The following is a 26,639-nucleotide window of genomic DNA, read 5'->3' as shown; positions in this document are numbered from 1 at the left end:
CCTTCAAGGGTCCTAAATTGATGTGGGAATCCCTGATCCAGTTTCCCATTCTGCTTGAGCCCTAGGTTTTGTCTACAATCCTCTGAGTACACAGCCTTTATAAGCCAAGCACCTCACTGCCAGGTGCCAGCAAATGCCCTCAAGACAAACTGTGACTTTGCTTACTCTTATGGAATCAAGCATCCTTGTCATTTCAACCTATGAGTGTTTCCCTAAGTTTCCTGCCAGCTCAACCATGCTTCAAACAAATATTTTACATATATTATCCATTACATAGATGGTCTGACTAGTAAGTTTTTCTCTGTAGATCATTCTTATTCTCTAAATATTGTTTTATTTACTGAATGTGTTTTATTAGTAAATAAAAGTAAAGTAAAAGTAAATTTTAAAAAGTCTTTTAAAAATCAAATTGGCTAACAGTTTCTTTTTGCCTAACATACGTACTTTTCATAAGCTAAGAGTCATTTCTAAGAGATTACTTTTCCCCCTGAATTCCAAGTATAAATATTGACTCCAACATAATACGCATTATCCTCCAATATAATACAAATTTTCAAACATCCAGGAAAGTTGACATAATATATATATATTTTTTACCACTTAGATTCTATCATCATTTTACAATACTGTTTTATCACATATGTATTCATTTCCCTTTCTATGCATCAGTTCATCTCACTTTTTCTGTTGCAGTGCCAAGGAAAATGCAGACATCAGTACATTTCCCCACAAATATTTTATAAACATGATATTTTTATTTTTAGGAAATAAAGCTCCTTCTCCCAAGATTTTGCTTACTATTTCATAGGCATTAAAAAAAAAAAAACAACTCTAATGTGCCACAATCAATAATACCATTTGAGAGCTTCCCTGGTGGTTCAGTACTAAGGAATCTGCCTGTCAGTGCAGAAGACACAGGTTTGATCTCTGATCCAGGAAGATCCCACATGCTGTGGAGCAACTAAGCCCATGAGCCACAATTATTGAGCCCATGCTCTAGAACCCGAGAACTGCAACTACTGAGCCGTATGCAGGCACTACTGAGGCCCACGTGCCCTAGAGGCTGTGCTCCACAACAAGAGAAGTCACTGCAATGAGAAGCTTGTGCACCACAGCCAGAGCGCAGCCCCTGCTCGCCACAACTAGAGAAAAGCCTGTGCACAGAAACAAAGACCTAGCACAGCCAAAAATAAACAAACAAAATTACTAAAAAATAGTAACACCATTTGAGTCAGAAAATGATACTCTCACAGTTAAGAGGAGAAATAAACAAGTAAAATGAATTATATTTCCATGTTAGTAAAATAAGCTTCATATGTGGCACATTCATTTGAAATGTTTGCCCTTTTATTTCATCATTATCTAGGAATTTCTCTTATACTTCCTATCTGTTTATAGTGAAAAGCTGTTACTTGCTAATACTTCCTTATTCAGCAGTTCTGGAAGAGTATTCAATTTTATGGAAGCAGAGAAATGAACAATCACCTTTCGAACTTAATTTAGGCAAACTTACATCTTCCTTCTATGATATTGTGATTTATAGTAATATGAAATATATATTAGATCTTTGTCCTGTTTGTGACAAAGGAGCTTCCTGGAACTTCCTAAGTGATACAGAGCCAAAAAGATGAAAGTCTTTTGTTACTCTTTCAATCATACCTGAGTTTAGATGAATGAGTTGACTTTCTAAAAGCCTCTACAGATAGGGGCTGAAGCGAGGGAAATCAACCACATGATTAGCAGAACTTCAGCCTCACTCCTGAACTTCTGGGGAGAAGGGAAGAAAGGGGAGCTACAGGTTGAATTAATCACCAATGGCCAATTATTTAACCAATCATGTCTATGTAATGCAGCCCCCATAAATACTCAAAAGGAGGAGATGCAGAGAGCTTCTGGACTGAAAAGTGTGGAGGAGCTGGGAAGGTGGTACACTTGGAGGGCATGGAGGCTTCGAGTCCTTTCTCACATTATTTGCCCTATACATCTCTCTATCTGGCTTTTATTTGTATCCTTTAAAATATTGCCAGTAGTAAGCAAGCTCTATTTTCCTGGGTTCTGTGAGCCACTCTAGTATACTACTGAACATGAGGGGATGGTAGAAACGTACAATTTGTAGACAAGTCAGACAGAAATTGCAGGTAACCTGGGAATCTACTACTTGTGAATGGCATATGAAGTAGGGATAGTCTTACAAGACTGAGCTCTTAATAATGTGGGGTCTGAGTTAACTCTGGTTAGTATCAGAATTGAACTGAACTGTAGAGTTGGTGTCAGAGAATTGGTAGGTGTGGAGGAAAAAACTCACATATTTGGTGTCTGAGTGTTGGAGTGTGAGGGTAAAGGATAACACACGGAATTTTTTTCAAGTCACATTCTAGAGGTCAGTTCTTCCAGCTTAATGAGTTTATGAATCGGGCTGTACAATCTCTTTTAAAATTTTATTGTAACAATCCCCTTATTTAGCTACCATATCAAGATTGTACTTCTACTGATTTCTATCTTTAATGTTAGGAGCAATGATTTACATTATCAGGAGCATTTCTTTAATGAACACTGACCACTTTGAACACATAGAAAACGTTGTCAGTAAAGGACATGAGAAATAAGTTTCAAAATTTAGATTCATCTCGATTTGAAGGAAGGCTGTCAAAATAAGTTTCATATTTGCTCAAGACAAAAAAGGTCAAGAAACAAAAAGCTGTCTCTAGACTTCTACTACTATCAAGATAAAAACAAAATTGTAAACATTTGTTTTAAAAGCCCACACAGTATATGTGTATATCAGCACAAATTCATACTATGACCTCACTATATACTTTTTGATATTAAAATCAATATAATGTTTTATTCTTTTTTTAATCTGGACTCGAGCAATCTGACTCCTCAGCTTAACCAGCGAGTGATCTTAGATATATCCCTACTCTGCATGGTGCTCCTTTTCTTCATCTTTAATTTACTTTATGATGGTCTTCACTATTAGGACTTATTCCATTATCTAATAACTTTTTTTAGAGTATTAAAATACTGGCTAGCAAAGTACAGAAAAAAGTGAAAAAGTGATGCAATTCTAGTACTTCACAAATACAAAATTGTACTTGGCCTTTTTCTCCTCACTTACACAGGAGAACTTCTTGTTGGCAGATTAAACAAAAGGATGGTTCTAACTTAAGCTATCTCATTCAATTTCTTCTAAACTTGTTTCTTTTTTCTAATGCCATGTATAGCCTACTGTCAAAAGAACTACCAAACATTCCTTATAATTGAAACAACAGGAAGCATACAAAAAAGGAAATATGAAAAACCTAGTACACTCTAAGAGACAATGTTCAATTTCAGATGTAATCACACAGAAATGCTACAGTCTAATAATAATGACAGTAATAGTCACCTCATCAAAATACATCCAAATAATAATTAGAATACTATGAGAAAAATCAATGAAAAAATTGCACATCAGTAGAACGTGTGAACATTAGTAGGATATGAGTATTCTAAAGCCAGCAGCATTATAAACTGTGATACTTATGCACAACCAAATCACTACATAAAATCAGGGCAGAGACAGTGAAGCCACTAAGAATATGCCACCAGAATGTCAGCTTCATTAATGTTAATCTTTTTGTGCTCTTCAGGCAAGAGGTGAATTAATTAATTTTCCCCAGAAACAAGGAAAGTAGACTAACAGAGCAAAGAATAAAGCCCTAAGTCCAAATAAATGTGATGTCAGTTTCAGTATCTTTGTCATGAAGATGTATATGTTTATGGATAGAACACTGCTTCATTTAGGGTGAAGGATCTCTTGGAATATACCGAAGTCATTCAGATAAAAAGGCAACATTCAATTGTAGGTCATAACATATACAATATATTAACATTTCTACCTTCTAAAAAGATTTGTTTTCCAAAGGTTTCACTGTTTGGTAGAGATCAAAGTGCCACTTTATAAATAGCTTACTCATTTGTCAATTGATAAACTCAGAAATTTCCTAAGTTAAAAAGAACTGTAACAGTTAGGGTACACGAGAAGTAAAATTGAAACCCAGTTCAACTGGATGTAGTAACTGAAAATTCTATTACTTTCTATTATAAAATATATCATATATTAAAGTATACAAAATGTATACTCTCAGCTAAAAGAATAATACTTTTTAATGGACCCTGATATATACTACACTCACTTTAAGAAAAGGAATACTACTAATACCTTCGAGGCTCCCATGGGCTTATTCTCTTGTATTTCTCTTAACCCGCTCGACAATATCCTAAATTTTGTTCTGAACACTTCCCTGTTTTTATTTCTAGCATTGATATTTTTAGGTGTATCCCTAAAGTAACTGGCTAGTTATTTATGTCCATCCATCCATTCATCTTCCACTCATTTTTTGCAATTTTATATATAGAGAATATACTCTATATTCTCCTTTGATTTCTACAGCATCTGTCTCAGAGTAATTTCTTGTCATTACCTAATTTTTCATATAATCCTTAAGACTAAAGGAATTAAAGGAATTTAAAGGCGAGAAAATGAGACACAGTGAAGCTAGCAACTTGCTATATTATATAGGAAAACAATGGACAAATCTCTCTATAGTAATTCTGAAAGTAAAGCAAACCAGTGGACTGTCTTATAACTTTATAGTACATTTATTTTAGCTGCAATTAAACATTTCTCTGTTCTTAAGAGTACAATTAAGTTAATATTTTTAAAACAACTTTACAAAGTTGGTAATTTTTGCTTTCATATTAAAGGGGCAATTATATTAAAGTGTACTGATGATGTAAAAGACCTCAATGATACTCCAGTATAGTCCTTAATAGGAAAACAAGAACAAATTAAAGAAAGAATATCAAGAGCTTATTTGTTTTTCTCTTATGGGACAGACTATTAGGAAAGAGATAGACATATTATGGAATATTCTAATTAAAGAAGATGGTTCCTTAAATAGGTAATTAGTCTGACACTAATTAATCCAAAATTATCATTTACCTGAGCAAGTGGTGGAAGAATCTCCTTGCATATTTGCTGATTTGGTCTCTGTATTCTAATACAGTCGTATCCAGGAGTGGTCTTGTTGGAGCATAGAAGGTTCCAAGGCTTGCCTCAAGCTGTGCTGTGGAATTCAAACATAGCAGCACTAAAACAAGTTAAACTCCTTCAATTACAACAGAATACTCATGTTTGCAGTCAGTCAGGTTTTGCAAACTTGGACGAAATGTGAGCCTGTTGCAGGAAAAGATGAAATTAAAATATGACAGCTGGTACAAAAACAAACCTGTGTATAAACTTTCACTTGAAGCAAAGCTGACAATGACTCTGAGCAACAAAAAGCTGTCACAACTGAAGAAATCCATAATGAATCAACCTCTCACCACAAATGGGTAATTAAAACAGTGACTCATCAGAGTAACACAATTTGAAACTAGTATTTCCAGTAAAATCAACTCTCAGTGTGCACATTTACTCTCTTTAGCTGAAAGGAGAAAACTAGTCTTACTACATTAGGCATTGAAATCAGTATTAGAAATATCTTTAAAAATAATGCAAATAAAAATAGACTTATTGGAGTAATAATATTTCTTTGTTACAACTTAAAGATAAAAAATCCCCCTCCCTTTCCTAAATACTGTCCTAAACAACACAACACCCTTGGTTTTGTCCAAGGGTGAAAGCTAACATCCCTGGGAGGGATCCCATGCTAATCGACTCTGGTCAACTGACTTCCTGATAGCAAAGAAGGACCAGAGAACAGGTTTGAGAAGCCAAAGGGCTAGTGATTGGGAGAAAAGGGCACTTTTTGTCTAATTTACACTTTTGCCAAGACATGCCAGTGGGGTTGTGTTACCTCCAAGAAATAACTGTGAAATATATAATTACCATGATGGTGAGAGCTGTATCAGAATACAGCTTACAGCAGGATTCCTCTGATTTTTTTTGCACTAGTAGCACTAGGTTGGATAAACAATACCTTATTTAGCAGAACTCTTTTAGGTATATTTGGGTTTGAAAGTATTAAATACCTCATCAGAGTAATTGCTATGGACTTTGCTAAGCTGCTGGTAATTTCTTTTTTTTAATCTCAGATCTAGACAGTAAAGTAAGATGAACTTTGGGGGTATTTTCTTTCAAAGCAGCAGTCAATTTAGATTAAAATTGAATACAGCAATGCCATTGTGAAAACAAGCCAGATTCTCTTGCCATTGCTTGTTTTCTTGACAGCATGTTTCGTACATCTGAAATGTTTGAGCCTACATGGAATACTTGTAGTTCCCAGCACAGTTACAGATTCATTAGATAGCCCAGCTTGATGTTTAAGGCAGAAATGAAGATCTTGAAGATAACCACAGCCCCAGCTACAAATAAAAGAGCTCACTGGGCTCCATTAATAAAAGGAAACAAATTACCATGTCAAATTTGTTAGATTCAGATAGAATAAATCTCAACAGAGAAGAATGTGAATGTTTTAGAAAAGTGTTCTGCAATTACTTGGGGGAAAATGCATACACCTACTTAAAATGTACATATTCTGATAACCTAGCATCATGAAAGCATTTTATTTTAATAGCCTAGTGTATCATACAAATTTTTTATTTCCCTATCCACCCAATATGGTTCCTTGATAATATCCTTTATTAAGGCAGGAACCTGATAATACCCATTTGTGAATTCCCTAATAATCTCACTTACTACACAGGAATCTTATAACACAAATACACTACGGTGCTAACAATTTCACGGTGTTCTGAGTAAGAGTCAATATATTGTTGTCTTCATATTTCCTCAACTGTAAATTTATCATCTCTTACATGGGTTATGTGTACCATAACAGGCTTTCTTTAGGGACCCTGCTATCTACCTAATCTTGAGAGTATACCAATACTAACAAATAATTACTTGAGATAACTCTGCAGGTGAAAATATTACAGTCATCTTAGAGCCCCCAAATTCTGGTTATACTCTTTTTATTTTTAACTAATATCCATTGAGTACCTACTGTGGGTCAAGCATGTGCTAGGCATTTTCTCATTGCAGATGCACTGGAATCTCCATAGATGTGTTGGACTACCTCCAAAAAGCACATTCAGTTAACATTAAATAATTATTGTGGGCCTCCTTTGAGTTGAGGCCAAGTCTCATGATGCAGACTTCTTAAAAGAACATGTTCATACTGATTATTCTTCTCCAAAATTACTAAAAAGAAGGTTAGGTACAGAATACTATCTACCATGTTTACTTTGAAATGGAATAAAATGGAATAAGAAAATCTATAAATATGGAAAGAAAACAGTGAGGGAAAAAGCTCTCCAGTAAAGGCTTTTTGACATATTTCCTGTTTTCTTTACTTTATAAATCACCTATAGAAACATCTTCATTGGCCATGGTTTCCCACTATTAATGTCAATGCTAATCACAAACATTTGAAATAAAGATACAAATTCAAGAATGTTTAGATGCATTTTACATTAAGAAAATAAATTACTCATAATAAAAATAATATATACTGGGAAATATAAAAACTGATTTCATTATTGCATGTGGCACTTTTTTTTCCCTTTTGGTGGGGAGGTTACAGTGCCTCATCTCTCTCTGAAAATAAACATCTGAGATCCTATGGACAAAAATTACTTATTTACAGAAGGTTAGGAAATCCAAGCAGCCAGAAGGTAGAGGGCGATTAGAAGTCTAAGTTAGAATGAAAACAAGAACAACCTAAGCTGTAATTCTCTCTCTGTCACACACACAAACACACACAATCAGTGGTAAGGTCTACTGTCTGGCCAAAGAACTTGGGATGTGAGAAATACTAATGTTTAAAGTGAAGAAGAAATTAAGGATTTTTGTTTAGGACCCTTTGTCTTCCAAACCCTAGGAAGTACATTAAATTCCTCATCAAAGTTTAAAATCTGAGCATATTCTACATATGAATTTAGTCTGAAATGTGCAATGACTTCATTGTGAGTTCCAATACAGGTATATACAGAAAAGTTATTATGTTGACAAATACTATACAGTAAGTTACCATATGGGAGTAATTATTTGATACCTGATTTTGTCAGTTTAATACGGCATGAATATTTTTGTCTTTTAAGTTACAGTAACACAACTCCAAAGCATCCTCAAAAAATAACCAACTCATAAAACATATTTCATGTATATACAAAACTCACTTATGAAATATATTTTAATTCTGACCTTCTCTCTCTGGTGTGAGCTTTTGTCTAAGAAGATGGTTTACAATGGCACACATGCTGATAAAGCACTCATAGCCCAGAGTGTCCCAGTTCATACTACTCAGGATGTTTATTGCCTCATAGATCTCATCACAGTGAACATACTGGAAGATGATGTCTACCAGACCCAGGTGTCCTTGTGTGAAGATACCTGTCACAAAAAATATATAAAATCAAGTGAATCATTTAAAAATAAAAATAACAAAAACATGTTTAATTCTCAAGAGGAAAAAAAAAAAAACAGTGATCTTTTCTTGCATAAAGAGCTTGAAACGTGGGGTTTGTGGGGGCCAATACTCATATATGGCACTGTGGTCAAGTCTTCAAGTATCACCTACCAACTCCATCTTGCTTATGCTTACCATTTACCATATATTAAAACTTTTTACTCTACATGATCAAACTGTTTAGACTAAAAATGAATAAATGTGAGAACTTTTATGTAAATCACAATAGCTAACTGAATTTCCCATATGTGATTTAGGCCTCTATTGTGAGTGTGTGTATTTTTAGCTGTGCTGGGTCTTCACTGCGAAAGGTGGTCTTTTCATTGCAGTGCACAGGCTTCTCTAGTTATGGGGCACATGCTCCAGAGCATGTGGGCTCAGCAGCTGTGGCACAAGCACATGGCTTCTTTAGTAGCGGCATGTGGGTTCAGTTGCCTCATGAGATCTTAGTTCCCTGATCAAGAATCAAACCCACGTCTCCTGCATTGGAAGGCAGATTCTTAACCACTGGACCACCAGGGAAGTCCCTGTGGTATATACCTAAAGACAGAATTTTGATGTAACACAATTCTTATTGACCAGATTCATTATTCTAGGTTGCATCTGATCTTCAGCCCCATGTACTTGGCAGAAAAAAGTACAAATATTCATGACATGCATATTATTCACTGTGAAACAGATCGCTAGTCCAGGTTAGATGCATGAGACAAGTGCTCGGGGCTGGTGCACTGGGATGACCCAGAGGGATGGGATGGGGAGGGAGGTGAGAGGGAGGTTCAGGATGGGGAACACATGTAAATCCATGGCTGATTCATGTCAATGTATCATGTCAATGTCAAAAACCACTAGAATATTGTAAAGTAATTAGCCTCCAACTAATAAAAATAATTGAGAGAAGAAAAATAAAATAAAATAAAAATAGAGAAAAAAAAAGAATACCACATACCAATTTACTTCAAATTGGCATTTAAAGATTATCATCTTTGATTACTAATGATTATTCAGTTCAGTGCAGTCACTCAGTTGTATCTGACCCTTTGCGACCCCATGGACTGCAGCATGCCTGGCTTCCCTGTCCATCACCAATTCCTGGAGCTTGCTCAAACTCATGTCCATTGAGTCGGTGATACCATCCAACCATCTCATCCTCTGTCGTCCCCTTATCCTTCCACCTTCAATCTTTCCTGGCATCAGGGTCTTTTCCAAGGCATCAGTTCTTCTCATCAGGTGGCTAAGGTATTGGAGTTTGACCTTCAGCATCAGTCCTTCCAATGAATATTCTGGACTGATCGCCTTTAGGATGGACTGGTTGGATCTCCTTGCAGTCCAAGGGACTCTGAAGAGTATTCTCCAACACCACAGTTCAAAAGAATCAATTCTTCGGCATGCAGCTCTCTTTATAGTCCAACTCGCACATCCATACATGACTTAGGAAAAACTATAGCTTTGATTAAACAGACCTTTGCTGGCAGAGCAATGTCTCTGCTTTTTAATCTAGGTTGGTCATAGCTTTCCTTCCAAGGAGCAAGCATCTTTTAATTCCATGGCTCCAGTCATAATCTGCAGTGATTTTGGAGCCCCCCAAAATAAAGTCTCTCACTGTTTCCATTGTTTCCCCATCTATTTGCCATGAAGTGATGGGACCTGAAGCCATGACCTTCATTTTGTGAATGCTGAGTTTTAAGCCAACTTCTTAACTTTCCTCTTTCACTTTCATCAGAGGGCTCCTTAGTTCTTCACTTTCTGCCATAAGGGTGGTGGTGTCTGTGTATCTGAGGTTATTGATATTTCTCCCAGCAATCTTAATTCCTGCTTGTGCTTCATCCAGTCTGGCATTTCACATGATGTACTCTGCATATAAGTTACATAAGCAGGGTGACAATATACAGCCGTGCCACTGCTGAGTTTTCCAAACTTGCTGGCATATTGAGTGCAGCACTTTCATAGCATCATCTTTTAGTATTTGAAATAGCTCAGCTGGAATTCCATTCCCGCCACTAGCTTTGTTAGTAGTGATACTTCCTAAGAGCCACTTGACTTCGCATTCCAGCATATCTGGATCTAGGTGAGTGATCACACCATCGTGGTAATCTGGGTCATGAAGATCTTTTTTGTATAGTTCTTTTGTGTATTCCTGTCACCTCTTCTTAACATCTTCTGCTTCTATTAGGTCCATACCATTTCTGTCCTTTATTGAGTCCATCTTTGCATGAAATGTTCCCTCGGTATATCTAATTTTCTTGAAACAATCTCTAGTCTTTCCCATTCTATTGTTTTCTTCTATTTCTTTGCAATGATCAATGAGGAAGGCTTTCTTATCTCTCCTTGCTATTCTTTGGAACTCTGCATTCGAATGGATATATCCTTTTCTCCTTTACCTTTAGCTTCTCTTCTTTTCACAGCTATTAGTATAGCCCCTTCAGACAACCATTTTGCCTTTTTTGCATTTCTTTTTCTTGGGATGGTCTTGATCACTGCCTCCTATACAATGTCACAAACCTCCGTCCATATTTCTTCAGGCACTCTGTCAGATCTAATCCCTTGAACCTGTTTGTTACTTCCACTGTATAATCATAAGGGATTTGATTTGGGTCACACCTGAGTGATCTAGTGATTTTTCCCTACTTTCTTCAATTTCAGTCTGAATTTGGCAATAAGGAGTTCATGATCTGAGCCACAGCCAGCTCCCAGTCTTATTTTTACTGACTGTATAGAGCTTCCCCCTCTTTGGCTGCAAAGAATATAATCAATCTGATTAAAGTATTGACCATCTGGTGATGTCCACATGTAGAGTCTTCTCTTGTATTGTTGGAAGAGGGTGTTTGCTATGACCAGTGCCTTCCGTTGGCAAAATTCTATTAGCCTTTGCCCTACTTCATTTTGTACTCTGAGGCTGAATTTGCCTGTTACTCCAGGTATCTCTTGACTTCCTACTTTTGCATTCCAGTCCCCTATAATGAAAAGAACATCTTTTTTTGAGTGTTAGTTCTAGAAGGTCTTATAGGTCTTCACAGATCCATTGAATTTCAGCTTGTTCAGCATTAATGGTTGGGGTATAGACTTGGATTACTGTGATATTGAATGGTTTGCCTTGGAAACGAACAGAGACCATTCTGTCATTTTTGAGATTATTGTAAAGAAATGATTATTTGTAAAGAAATACTTTAATCTTGTTATTGATCCTCTTGCATAACTAAAGAAAATCCACTTCTAAGCTAAGAGAAATAAGAACATCAAACAAAGCAGGGAGTGGGAGGAGAGGCATTCTGTTAGAATTTTATCTTATCTTTTAAATATGGAAGAACTCTTTTGAAACTAACAAATTCTGTGTAATAAAATGACAATACGTACTAGCACCTTTTAAGTTTTTTTTAAGCTTTTAAAAAAATATTTGTTTGTAAAATCTTTTTCCTTCTGCAAACGTTTACTGATTTGAGTGAATCTACAAAAACTTCTCAGTACAAAGAATCATAAAGTTAAATAAGAAAATGTATGTGAAGTTATTTGGAATCTGTAAAGTATATAATATACGACTATAACTCTTCATTACTGTCATCATCATCATTTACCTGAAATAGTTATAGGTTTCAGAATTTTTAAAAATGTATTAGCTCATGAGAAAGATCCTGAAATTATTTATATTAACTTCAAACTCATATAAAAATGAGATCTTGTGCTATACCAGCAGGACTCAACTTGATAAGGAATCTGGGGAATTACCCTGACTATTCTGGAGGGAGAAAATGGCAACCCACTCCAGTGTTCTTGCCTGGAGAATCTCATGGACATAGGAGCCTGGAGGGCTACAGTGCACAGGGTCACAAAGAGTAAGACAGAACTAAAGCAACTTACACCAGCACCCCCACTATACTAAGCAATAAAACTTTACTATTCTTTTTGTGTTGGCAGAATCGACAAATGCTGCTGTCCAAAAGTCTTCATGCTGCTGCTGCTGCTAAGTCACATCAGTCATGTCCGACTCTGGTGACCCCACAGACAGCAGCCCACCAGGCTCCGTCTCTGGGATTCTCCAGGCAAGAATTCTGGAGTGGGTTGCCATTTCCTTCTCCAGTGCATGAAAGTGAAGTCTCTCAGTCATGTCCAACTCTTCGCGACCCCATGGACTGTAGCCTACCAGCTCCTCCATCCATGGGATTTCCCAGGCAAGAGTACTAGAGTGGGTTCCCATTGCCTTCTCCGAAAACCTTCATGATCCTACAGTAAAGTGCTAGAGGTCTTCATAAATCAGTGTGGTTCCTTTACAGTAGATGTTAATGTTTAAGAATTTTGAAGACAACAAAATATCTGAAATCTATTGAGTCTGTCTATATCCTAATACTTCTTTTTTTTTATTTTTTATTATTATTATTATTATTTTTTTCCAGTGGGTTTTGTCATACATTGATATGAATCAGCCATGGATTTACATGTATTTCCAATCCCGATCCCCCCTCCCACCTCCCTCTCCACCCGATTCCTCTGGGTCTTCCCAGTGCACCAGGCCCGAGCACTTGTCTCATGCATCCCACCTGGGCTGGTGATCTGTTTCACCATAGATAGTATACATGCTGTTCTTTTGAAACATCCCACCCTCACATTCTCCCACAGAGTTGAAAAGTCTGTTCTGTATTTCCGTGTCTCTTTTTCTGTTTTGCATATAGGGTTATCGTTATCACCTTTCTAAATTCCATATATATGTGTTAGTATGCTGTAATGTTCTTTATCTTTCTGGCTTACTTCACTCTGTATAATGGGCTCCAGCTTCATCCATCTCATTAGGACTGGTTCAAATGAATTCTTTTTAATGGCTGAGTAATATTCCATGGTGTATATGTACCACAGCTTCCTTATCCATTCATCTGCTGATGGGCATCTAGGTTGCTTCCATGTCCTGGCTATTATAAACAGTGCTGCGATGAACATTGGGGTGCACGTGTCTCTTTCAAATCTGGTTTCCTCAGTGTGTATGCCCAGAAGTGGGATTGCTGGGTCATATGGCAGTTCTATTTCCAGTTTTTTAAGAAATCTCCACACTGTTTTCCATAGCGGCTGTACTAGTTTGCATTCCCACCAACAGTGTAAGAGGGTTCCCTTTTCTCCACACCCTCTCCAGCATTTATTGCTTGTAGACTTTTGGATAGCAGCCATCCTGACTGGCGTGTAATGGTACCTCCTTGTGGTTTTGATTTGCATTTCTCTAATAATGAGTGATGTTGAGCATCTTTTCATGTGTTTGTTAGCCATCTGTATGTCTTCTTTGGAGAAATGTCTGTTTAGTTCTTTGCCCCATTTTTTGATTGGGTCATTTATTTTTCTGGAATTGAGCTGCAGGAGTTGCTTGTATATTTTTGAGATTAATCCTTTGTCTGTTGCTTCATTTGCTATTATTTTCTCCCAATCTGAGGGCTGTCTTTTCACCTTACTTATAGTTTCCTTTGTAGTGCAAAAGCTTTTAAGTTTCATTAGGTCCCATTTGTTTAGTTTTGCTTTTATTTCCAATATTCTGGGAGGTGGGTCATAGAGGATCCTGCTGTGATTCATGTCGGAGGGTGTTTTGCCTATGTTCTCCTCTAGGAGTTTTATAGTTTCTGGTCTTACAGTTAGATCTTTAATCCATTTTGAGTTTATTTTTGTGTATGGTGTTAGAAAGTGTTCTAGTTTCATTCTTTTACAAGTGGTTGACCAGTTTTCCCAGCACCACTTGTTAAAGAGGTTGTCTTTTTTCCATTGTATATCCTTGCCTCCTTTGTCAAAGATAAGGTGTCCATAGGTTCGTGGATTTATCTCTGGGCTTTCTGTTCTGTTCCATTGATCTATATTTCTGTCTTTGTGCCAGTACCATACTGTCTTGATGACTGTGGCTTTGTAGTAGAGTCTGAAGTCAGGCAGGTTGATTCCTCCAGTTCCATTCTTCTTTCTCAAGATTACTTTGGCTATTCGAGGTTTTTTGTATTTCCATACAAATTGTGAAATTCTTTGGTCTAGTTCTGTGAAAAATACCGTTGGTAGCTTGATAGGGATTGCATTGAATCTATAGACTGCTTTGGGTAGAATAGCCATTTTGACAATATTAATTCTTCCAATCCATGAACACGGTATGTTTCTCCATCTGTTTGTGTCCTCTTTGATTTCTTTCATCAGTGTTTTATAGTTTTCTAAGTATAGGTCCTTTGTTTCTTTAGGTAGATATACTCCTAAGTATTTTATTCTTTTTGTTGCAATGGTGAATGGTATTGTTTCCTTAATTTCTCTTTCTGTTTTTTCATTGTTAGTATATAGGAATGCAAGGGATTTCTGTGTGTTAATTTTATATCCTGCAACTTTACTATATTCATTGATTAGCTCTAGTAATTTTCTGGAAGAGTCTTTAGGGTTTTCTATGTAGAGGATCATGTCATCTGCAAACAGTGAGAGTTTTGCTTCTTCTTTTCCTATCTGGATTCCTTTTACTTCTTTTTCTGCTCTGATTGCTGTGGCCAGAACTTCCAACACTATGTTGAATAGTAGTGGTGAGAGTGGGCACCCTTGTCTTGTTCCTGATTTCAGGGGAAATGCCTTCAATTTTTCACCATTGAGGGTGATGCTTGCTGTGGGTTTGTCATATATAGCTTTTATTATGTTGAGGTATGTTCCTTCTATTCCTGCTTTTTGGAGAGTTTTAATCATAAATGAGTGTTGAATTTTGTCAAAGGCTTTCTCTGCATCTATTGAGATAATCATATGGTTTTTATCTTTCAATTTGTTAATGTGGTGTATTACATTGATTGATTTGCGGATATTTAAGAATCCTTGCATTCCTGGGATAAAGCCCACTTGGTCATGGTGTATGATTTTTTTAATATGTTGTTGGATTCTGTTTGCTAGAATTTTGTTAAGGATTTTTGCATCCATGTTCATCAGTGATATTGGCCTGTAGTTTTCTTTTTTTGTGGCATCTTTGTCTGGTTTTGGAATTAGGGTGATGGTGGCCTCACAGAATGAGTTTGGAAGCTTACCTTCTTCTGCAATTTTCTGGAAGAGTTTGAGTAAGATAGGTGTTAGCTCTTCTCTAAATTTTTGGTAGAATTCAGCTGTGAAGCCATCTGGTCCTGGGCTTTTGTTTGCTGGAAGATTTTTGATGACAGTTTCGATTTCCTTGCTTGTGATGGGTCTGTTAAGATCTTCTATTTCTTCCTGGTTCAGTTTTGGAAAGTTATACTTTTCTAAGAATTTGTCCATTTCATCCAAGTTATCCATTTTATTGGCATAGAGCTGCTGGTAGTAGTCTCTTATGATCCTTTGTATTTCAGTGTTGTCTGTTGTGATCTCTCCATTTTCATTTCTAATTTTGTTAATTTGGTTTTTCTCTCTTTGTTTCTTAATGAGTCTTGCTAATGGTTTGTCAATTTTGTTTATTTTTTCAAAAAACCAGCTTTTAGCTTTGTTGATTTTTGCTATGGTCTCTTTAGTTTCTTTTGCATTTATTTCTGCCCTGATTTTTAAGATTTATTTCCTTCTGCTAACCCTGGGGTTCTTCATTTCTTCCTTCTCTAATTGCTTTAGGTGTAGAGTTAGGTTATTTATTTGGTTTTTTTCTTGTTTCTTGATGTAGGCCTGTAATGCTATGAACCTTCCCCCTAGCACTGCTTTTACAGTGTCCCATAGGTTTTGGGTTGTTGTGTTTTCATTTTCATTCATTTCTATACATATTTTGATTTCTTTTTTGATTTCTTCTATGATTTGTTGGTTATTCAGAAGCGTGTTATTTAGCCTCCATATGTTTGAAGTTTTAACAATTTTTTTCCTGTAATTGAGATCTAATCTTACTGCACTGTGGTCAGAAAAGATGACTGGAATGATTTCAATTTTTTTGAATTTTCCAAGACCAGATTTATGGCCCAGGATGTGATCTATTCTGGAGAATGTTCCGTGTGCACTTGAGAAAAAGGTGAAGTTCATTGTTTTGGGGTGAAATGTCCTATAGATAGCAATTAGGTCTAGCTGGTCCATTGTGTCATTTAAGGTTTGTGTTTCCTTGTTAATTTTCTGTTTAGTTGATCTATCCGTAGTTGTGAGTGGGGTATTAAAGTCTCCCACTATTATTGTGTTACTATTAATTTCCTCTTTCATACTCGTTAGTGTTTGCCGTACATATTGCGGTGCTCCTATATTGGGTGCATATATATTTATAATTGTTATATCTTCTTCTTTGATTGATCCTTTGATCATTATGTAGTGTCCTTCTTTGTCTCTTTTCACATCCTTTATTTGAAAGTCTATTTTATCTGATATGAGTATTGCGACTCCTGCTTTCTTTTGGTCTCCGTTTGCATGAAATATTTTTTTCCAGCCCTTCACTTTTAGTCTGTATGTGTCTCTTGTTTTGAGGTGGGTATCTTGTAGACAGCATATATAGGGGTCTTGTTTTTGTATCCATTCAGCCAATCTTTGTCTTTTGGTTGGGGCATTCAACCCATTTACATTTAGGGTAATTATTGATAGGTGTGGTCCCGTTGCCATTTACTTTGTTGTTTTGGGTTCACGTTTATACAACCTTTCTGCATTTCCTGTCTAGAGAAGATCCTTTAGCATTTGTTGAAGAGCTGGTTTGGTGGTGCTGAATTCTCTCAGCTTTTGCTTATCTGTAAAGCTTTTGAATTCTCCTTCATATCTGAATGAGATCCTTGCTGGATACAGTAATCTAGGTTGTAGGTTATTCTCTTTCATTACTTTCAGTACGTCCTGCCATTCCCTTCTGGCCTGGAGGGTTTCTATTGATAGATCAGCTGTTATCCTTATGGGAACCCCTTTGTGTGTTATTTGTTGTTTTTCCCTTGCTGCTTTTAATATTTGTTCTTTGTGTTTGATCTTTGTTAATTTGATTAATATGTGTCTTGGGGTGTTTCGCCTTGGGTTTATCCTGTTTGGGACTCTCTGGGTTTCTTGGATTTGGGTGGCTATTTCCTTCCCCATTTTAGGGAAGTTTTCAGCTATTATCTCCTCGAGTATTTTCTCATGGCCTTTCTTTTTGTCATCTTCTTCTGGAACTCCTATGATTAGAATGTTGGGGCGTTTCACAGTGTCCCAGAGGTCCCTGAGGTTGTCCTCATTTCTTTTGATTCTTTTTTCTTTTTTCCTCTCTGCTTCATTTATTTCCACCATTTTATCTTCTACCTCACTTATCCTATCTTCTGCCTCCGCTCTTCTACTCTTGGTTCCCTCCAAAGTGTTTTTGATCTCATTCATTGCATTATTCATTTTTAATTGACTCTTTTTTATTTCTTCTAGGTCTTTATTAAACAGTTCTTGAATCTTTTCAATCTTTGTTTCCAGGCTATTTATCTGTAACTCCGTTTTCAAGATTTTGGATCATTTTTATTATCATTATTCCAAATTCTTTTTCAGTTAGATTCCCTATCTCCTCCTCTTTTGTTTGACTTGGTGGGCATTTTTCATGTTCCTTTACCTGTTGGGTATTTCTTTGCCTTTTCATCTTGTTTAGATTGCTGTATCTGGAGTGGGCTTTCTGTATTCTGGAGGTCTGTGGTTCCTTTTTATTGTGGAGGATTTACCCAGTGGGTGGGGTTAGACGATTGGCTTGTCAAGATTTCCTGGTTAGGGAAGCTTGCGTCAGTGTTCTGGTGCGTGGAACTTGATTTCTTCTCTTTGGAGAGCAATGGAGTGCCCAGTAATGAGTTTTGAGATGGGTCTATGTGTTAGGTGTGACCTTGGGCAGCCTGTATGTTGATGTTCAGGGCTATGTTCCTGCATTGCTGGAGAATTTGCGTGGTATGTCTTGCTCTAAAACTTATTGGCTCTTGGGTGGTGGTTGGTTTCAGTGTAGGTATGGAGGCTTTTGGACAGTCACTTATTACTTAAACTTCCATGTAGTCAGGAGTTTTCTGGTGTTCTCAGGTTTGGGGCTTAAGTCTCCTGCCTCTGGATTTCAGTTTTATTCTTCCTGTAGTCTCAGGACTTCTCCAACTATACAGCCCTGATAAGAAAACTTCTAGGTTAATGGCTAAAAGATTCTCCCCCGTTAGGGACACCCAGAGAGGTTCACAGAGTCACATGAAGAAGAGGAGAGGGAGGAGGGAGATAGAGATGAACAGGAGGAGAAAAAGGGGGACTCAAGAGGAGAGAGACAGATCTACGCAGCTGTCTGTTCCCAGAGTGTTCTCCGTAGCCCAGTCACCTACAAAGATTCACAGAATTGGATTGGGAAGAGAAGGGGAAAGGAGGAAATAGAGGTGTTCTGAGGTAGAAAACAGAGAGTCAAGATTGGGAGAGAATAATCTTCGGTTTAAAAATAGGGCTTCTCTTCTTTTTTTTTTGTAAGGTTATAGTGTATTGAAAATGAAAATTAAGGAGTAGTAGAGGAGTACTAGAGGACTTTAAAAGAAATAACAGAAAAAGAAAAATAGAGAATAGAAGAGAAAAAGGAAAGAAAAAAAAGAAAAAAAAAGAAAGGAAAAGAAAAAAAAATAAAAGAAAAAAAAAATTTTTTTCCCCCCTAATTGAAAAATCGTAAAAGTCTATGGAAATGAAAGTTAAGGAGTAATGGGGGAGTAATAGGGGATTTTAGAGGAAAATAAAAGAGAAAAAATAAAAAAGAAAAAAGAAAAAAAATAAAAAAATTAAAAAAAAAAAAAAAAGAAAGAAAAAGAGAAAAAAGTAAAATTATATCTAGGAGTTTCTCTGGAGCTGTTGCGGTCAGTGTGGGTTCGGCTCAGTTTCAGATAGCTCCTCGTTCCAGCTTACGCTTCTCGATATCTACAGGCTCCTCCGGTGTAGTCAATGTTTCCTAGAGGGATTTTAATCTGTTGCACCAGTCCCTTCTGAAGCGGTTCCCTTTGTTTATTTGGCTTCTGTTTGCCGGTCTCTTCAGAGCCTCATTTCCGCCCTGACACAGGCGGGCGGAGGTGGACTCTTATTCAGGTAGCTAGTTCCGTAGCTCTGCGGGGAGGGGCTTGCGCTGCAGGGAGAGGCTGGCGCTGTGGGGACAGGCTTGCGCCGCGGGGATGGGCTGGGGCTGCCAGGAGGGGCTGACGCTGCTCTCTCCGTCTGCACTGCTCAGGCTCCCGGCTGTTCTATATGGAGCGCGCCCCGCGCTGCGCGAGGTTCCAGCCCTCGGGTGTTCCACAAAAGCGCGGAAGGAAAAGCTGTGCCTGCTCTCTGTGCCTTCCCCGTCAGAGCGGTCCAAGCAGCCAGGGGCTTGGTGGGCGCACTCTCCCCAGGTGTGGCGTGCCCCCTCCCTTCCGCGGATCCAGTCTCAGTTTCCGCTGGCGCCAGTCGGGTGCGCGCGCCTTCTGCCCTCCGCGTCCCCAGCCCCAGTCCCCGCCCGCGCCGGTCGGGTGCCTGCGCCCTGTGTCTCGCTGCGACCTTCCCCTCCCTCCTGCCTCCTGCCTCCGGCGGGGCTGGGCCGGTCCGCAGCCTGCGAGCTCCTCTCTGGACCCTCTCGGTCTCTTTGTTCTGCGAACGGCCGGCAGTGTGTTCGGGCCGGTTAATTTACTCTCTCTCTTTTGGTCTCCCACAGTTCAAGTTGGCAACTCACAGAAGCTCCCTCCGATTGTCCTCAGGGCACTCAGGCCCGGACCCTACCCCAAGCAATGCCGCCTAAGAGCTCCCGGGACGGATCTCCGTCCTTAGCTCTTTTGTCTCACTTTTTATCTTTTATATTTTGTCCTACCTCCTTTCGAAGACAATGGGCTGCTTTTCTGGGCGCCTGATGACCTCAGCTAGCGATCAGAAGTTGTTTTGTGAAGTTTCCTCTGCGTTCAGTTATTCTTTTGATGAATTTGTAGGAGAGAAAGTGGTCTCCCCGTCCTACTCCTCCGCCATCTTGGCTCCTCCCTCCTATCCTAATACTTCTAACATGAGAAATAATTGATGTATTGAGAGGAAAAGCTAACATATAGTCATAATTCAAATTGTTTAAAAGGTGATAAAGAGAAAAACTTAAAAAGCAGCCAATTAAAAAAGACACATGATGCATAGGGAAATAAAGATTTAGTAAGTGTCAACTTTGTTTCTGAAATAATACAACCTAGAGACAACAGTAGGGTTTTTTAAAATGTTGAGAGATAAAAATGAATCTGTCTAGAATTCTAGAACTTTATAATAAAACATTGAAAATTCATGAAGAAACATAACACTTAATAACAGACCTCTAAAATAATAAAGTAAAAATGATGAAACTAAAAGGAGAAAAAGTAAAATCCACAATTATCACTGGAGATTTCAGCACATCTCTCTAACTAGTTGAGAAAATGTATAAACAGAAAATCTGTAACAACAGAAAATACTCGAAAAACATTATCAGTGAATTGGAACTAATTGACATTTACAATACTCTTCACCCAACAACGGCAGAGTATACACATTCTTTTAAGTGCATATATAACACCAACCAAGACGGAGCATTATTCTGGGAGATAAAACAAGCCTCATTAAGTTTAAATGCATTGAAATAATACAAAATAGTTTCCCAAACCACAGTATAACCAAAATTGATATAAAACATAAAGATATCTGGAGGATTTTTGGTATATAAGGATTTATATACCAAGATTTTCAAGTGACAAAACATCCCACTGATATCCTAAGTGTGCTGGTAAATGTATGTGGTATAACTACCCCCACTACGGTTGACTTCAAGCACTAATGTGATGTCATGGAGCATGGAACAGGGAAGTGATGTACCACTGCACACTGTTATGTAATATTTCTACCATACAAATAAAACAGGAGAAGGAAATGGCAACCCACTCCAGTACTCTTGCCTGGAAAATCTCATGGACAGAGGAGCCTGGTAGGCTACAGTCCATGGGGTCGCAAAGAGTCGGACACGACTGGGCGACTTCACTTGACTACTTCACTTCATACTTATCACTGGAGAAGGAAACGGCAACCCACTCCAGTATTCTTGCCGGGAGAATCCCATGGACAGAGGATCCTGGCGAGCCATGGTTCATGGGGGTTGCAGAGAGTCAGACACAACTGAAGTGACGAGGCACACACAAATAAAACAACTGTAATTTCCCCAAACACAGAGATAATAGCAAAATATAGTAACATAACTAGGAAGTACGGGAAAAAACCTGAAAAATCTTTAAATATTTAGAAATTAATCAATATTGTATAAAGGATAGAGAAAATATTTTGAAATAAATGAAAATATATCAATAAAATTTGTGAGATATAGCTGTGGTTATGGTATTACTTAAAGGGAAATTACTAGCATTACATTTCAGTTAGAAAAAATGTCTAAAATCTACAATCCAAGTTTCCACACTAAGAACACTTAGAGAAAGAAGAGTAAATAAGACCTAAAAGAAAGAGAAGAAATATTTTTAAAAGTATATTTATAATATTATATTATTATATTTATAATAATATGTTATTATAATTATAATATTATAATAAATATTACATACTTATTATAGAGAAAATTAATGAAAACAAAAGCTGGTTCTTTGGAACAATGTATAAAATTGACCAACTTCTGCCTAAATTGAGGAAAAGAGAAGATACACTTCTCAGTATCAACAATAATCACTACAGGACCCACAGACATTAAAAAATACCAAGTGAATAATATGACTAACTTTATAGATATAAATATAATTTAAATGAAATGTATTCCTTGAAAGACACAAATTATCAAATCTCATTTAAGAAGAAATAAAAATAGATAACTTGAATGATCCTATATTATTTAAATTTGGATGTTTAAAAACCTTTAAACATACACACACAAAAAAACCAGATGACTTCATTGGTGAACTGTCTCAAACAGTAAGAGAAGAAATAATATCACCTTTACATAACTCAAAATATAAGAGAAGGGAATGATTCCTATTGCACTTAATGATATCAGCATTACATTGAGACCAAAACTGACAAACATTACAGGAGAAGAAAAAGAAAACTAAAGGTCAGTACCTCCCGTAAACAAATACAAAAATCCTTAACAGAATATTAACAAATTAAGCAACATATTAAAAAGATAATATACCATGAACAAGAGATTTATCCCACAAATGCAAGGTCACTGAAACATCTGAAAACTAATCAGTTAACTATATGACCAGAAAAATCACACAATCATTTTAACACAGAAAAGGCACTTGAAAAAACCAAACATCCACTGAAGAAAACATAACCCAGTAGACTAGGACTAGAAGGGGACTCCCTCAACCTCCTCCCATCGTGTGTGCCCACTAGTTGCTCAGTTGCGTCTGGCTCTTTGCAACCCTATTGACTGTAGCAGCCAGCTTCTCTGTCCATGGGATTTCCCAGGCAAGAATACTAGAGTGGGCTTACAGTTCAAGATGACGGAGAAGAAGGACATTGAGTTCATCTCCTTCTGCAAGAGCACCAAAATTACAACTATCTTCTGAACAACCATTGACAGGAGAATGCTGGAACCCACCAAAAAAAGATACCCAATGCCCAATGACAAAGAAGCCGGAGGGAGATGGTAGGAGGGGCACAATCATGTTAAAATCAAATCCCATGCCCACCAGGTGACTGACCCACAAACTGGAGAACAATAATACCAAAGAAGTTTTCCCGCCATTGTGGAGGTTCTGAACCCAACATCAGGCTTCCCAGCCTGGGGATCTGACAAAGGGACTGGAAATCCTGAAGGAATCTGACCTTGAAGGCCAGTGGAATTTGATTTTCGAACTTCCACAGGACTGGGGGAAACAGAGGCTCCAGTCTTGGAGGGCACAAACGAAATCTTGCATGCACCAAGACCCAGAGGAAAGGAGCAGTGACCCCACAGGAGACTGAATCAAAATGTCCTTGTTAGTGTTGGAGGTTCTCCTGTGAAGGCCTGGGTCAGCAGGGGCTCACCATGGGGATGGGGACACTGGCAGCAGCAAGTCAACCTGGTGTAAGCCTCTTGGAGGTTAACCCTACCATACAGCCTGCAGACCCCAGGATTGGGTCATCTCAGGCCAAACAACTACCAGGGAGGGAGCACAACCCACCCATCAGCAGATAATTGGATTAGCTTTATTGAGCAAGGCCCTGTCCACCAGAGCAAGGCCCTATTTTTCCTACCACCAGTCTCTCCTATCAGGAAGCTGACACAAGCCTCTTAGCCTCCTCCATCAGAGGGCAGACAGAAGAAGCAAGAAGAACCACAGTCCCATTGCGGCTAGAAAAAAACCATTACAGAAAGTTAATCAGGATGAAAAAGCGGAAAGCTATGTTCCAGATAAAGAGACAAGGTAAAATACCAGAAAAAAAACTAAATGAAGGGGAGATAGGCAACCTTCCAGAAACAAAATTCCAAAATAATGTTAGTGAAGATGATCCAGAATATTGAGAAAACAATAGAGAAGATCCAAAAAATGTTTACCAAAACCTAGAAAAATTAAAGAACAACAGATGAATAACACATGAGAAGAAATCAACAACAGAATAACTGAGGCAGAAGAAGGGACAAATGACCTGAGGAATAGAGTGGTGGAAATCACTTCCACAGAACAGAATATAGAAAAAAGAATAAAAAGAAATGAAGACAATCTAAAAGACTCAGGGACAACATTAAACACACCAACATTCGCATTATAGGGGTTCCGGAAGGAGAAGAGAGAGAGAAGGAACCTGAGAAAATATTTTGAGAGATAATAGTTGAAAACTTCCCTAACATGGGAAAGGAAATAGTCAACCAAGTCCAGGAAGCACAGAGTGTCCCAGGCAGGAAAAACCCAAGAAGGAACATACCAAGACACGCAGTAATTAAAACTGACAAAAATTACAGACAAAGATGAAATATTAAAAGCAATAAGGGAAGAATGACAAATAACATACAAAGGTAACTCCCATCAGGCTATCAGTCGATTTCTCAACAGAAATTCTACAAGCCAGAAGGGAATGGCATGATATATTTAAAGTGATGAAAGGGAAGAAGCTACAACCAAGAACACTCTCCTCAGCAAGACTCTCATTCAGTTTGATGGAGAAATCAAAAGCTTTACAGATAAGCAAAAGTTAAGAGAATTCAGCACCACCAAACCAGCTTTACAACAAAGGCTAAAGGAACTCCTCTAGGCAGGAAACACAAGACAAGGGAAAGACCTACAGAAAATAAATCCAAAACAATTAAGAAAATGGTAATAGAATCATACATATTGATAATTACCTTAAATGTAAATGGATTAAATGCACCAACCAAAAGACATAGACTGCCTGGGTGTATGAAAACATGTGCATGTAAGCACGTCCACTTATCACATCACTCTGCTTGACTCCCCCAAACTGTATGTAATGATTCTATATTGTTTAGGTTAATCATGTTCCCATTATGGCTTGCAGCTGTAACTATCTTTCATATTTTGCCTGGCTACTAACTGTGAAAACTGATAAACATCTTTTACTATTGTGATTACATAACTGTTACTCACTTAATACCATAGTATCATGACTGGTCCACAGGAAAATGAAAGAACTCTATTATCAACAAAACTACAGTTTAATAGAAAAACCTGTAGTCACTTTTTAAAATCCAGGTGCATATTAGAATTACCTTGGAACTTTTTGAAAAATACAAATGCCTAGGTATTGCTTTTTTTTCTCCAGAGCTCTAGATATTTTTCTAATGATCTGCCATATTCAGAAACAACTGAACTATATGAAGATCTTTTATCTAGTTTGTTTCACTTTTTCTATTTCATATTCAGTGCTCTGATTTCATTTAGTTTAGGTTTTTCAACTACTCCATCTCTTCTTTAAAATATGTATAATATATATATTTTAGAATACTTATGAATTTTTGCCTAACTAAAAAATTTATGACATTTTGATTACACTTGTTTGACTTAGTATGAATAGAATGCTAGATTTCTAAGTAAAAAAAAAATAGATATGCAAGAAGCAACTAAGGTGTATTGTATACTACAGGGAACTACAGCAAGTATCTTATAATAACCTATAATGGAAAATAATTCCAAAAATAATATATGTGTATGTGTTTAACTGAATCACCTTACTCTGCACCTGAAACACGGCAGGTCAACTATACTTCAATAAAATATATATATTAAAAAAAAAGAATACTGGAGTGGGTAGCCATTCGCTTCTCCATGGGATCTTCCCAACCCATGGATCGAACCTGGGTCTCCAACATTGCAGGCAGATTCTTTACCATCTGAGCCACCAGGGAAGCCCAGTAACATCATACATTCGCTATATTAAATGCTGTTCACCTAAGATTGGAAACAAAGCAAAGATATCCTGTTTTCACTCCTATTTAATATTGTACCATCCTAGATAGTAAAACAGAGAAGAAAACAAAAGGCCTGCAGGTAGGATAAGAATATATGAAACTTGTTTTTAATTGTAGTTGTAATAATCATCTATGTAGAAAATCCTAAGTAATCTATAATAAAAAGTCACTACAACGAATGAGTTTAACAGGACTGCAGGATACATGTTCAATATTTTCAAATTTTATTTTTATAAAATCCCAATGAACAATTAAAACTTGTAATTAAAAATACTATTTACAATAGCATCCAAAAACATGAACAAACTATTTACAAGATCTTGTACATTTTAAAATATAAAACACTGCTGGGGGAAATTAAAGGCCTGGATAAATGGAGAGATATATTGTGTTCATAAATTGGGAGATTCAATATTGTTAGGTCTTCCCTGTTGCTCAAACAGTAAAGAATTTGCCTGCAATGCAGGAGACCTGGGTTCGATCCCTGGGTCAGGAAGATCCTCTGGACAAGGGAATGGCAATTCACTCCAGTATTCTTGCCTGGAGAATCCCGTGGACAGAGGAGCCTGGTGGGCTACAGTCTGTGGGATGGCAAAGAGTTGGACACGACTGAGCAACTAACACTACAATATTGTTAAATTGTCCTTCTATCCCAAACTGATCTGTAGACTTAATATTCACAATACTAGTATCCAAAAAAGAACTTATGTTCAGAATATATAAAAACTTATGATTCAATAAAAAACAATCCAACTGGGGCAAAAGATTTGAAGATATCATTCATAAGGGAAAATATATGGAAATAAGCACATAAAAGATGAACAACTCTAAGGTTCATCAGGGAAATGCCAATACCAACTACACCTACTACAATGGCTAAAATTAAAAACAGCAATAATGCCAAGTTTTAGTGAAGATGTGGAGTAACTGGAACTCCAAACTATTTTCCTCTTAAACTTAGC

General features: G+C 37.3%; 1 protein-coding gene across 1 annotated transcript in view; it reads right to left on the bottom strand.

Annotated features, from left to right (window-relative positions):
* The window catches only part of WDPCP (WD repeat containing planar cell polarity effector), a 296,203-nt gene that overhangs the window by 96,467 nt on the left and 173,097 nt on the right, over positions 1-26,639 (bottom strand). The window contains exons 12-13 of the mRNA XM_061156106.1: positions 8,192-8,380; positions 4,988-5,111 (exon numbers count right to left, since the gene is read on the bottom strand). Of these exons, the coding sequence (XP_061012089.1) occupies positions 4,988-5,111; positions 8,192-8,380 (313 nt within the window). The remainder of the gene's footprint in view (positions 1-4,987; positions 5,112-8,191; positions 8,381-26,639) is intronic.

Source organism: Dama dama, chromosome 11, assembly GCF_033118175.1.
Source record: "Dama dama isolate Ldn47 chromosome 11, ASM3311817v1, whole genome shotgun sequence".
NCBI lineage: Eukaryota > Metazoa > Chordata > Mammalia > Artiodactyla > Cervidae > Dama > Dama dama.
This window is presented reverse-complemented; position numbering and strand designations above follow the sequence as displayed.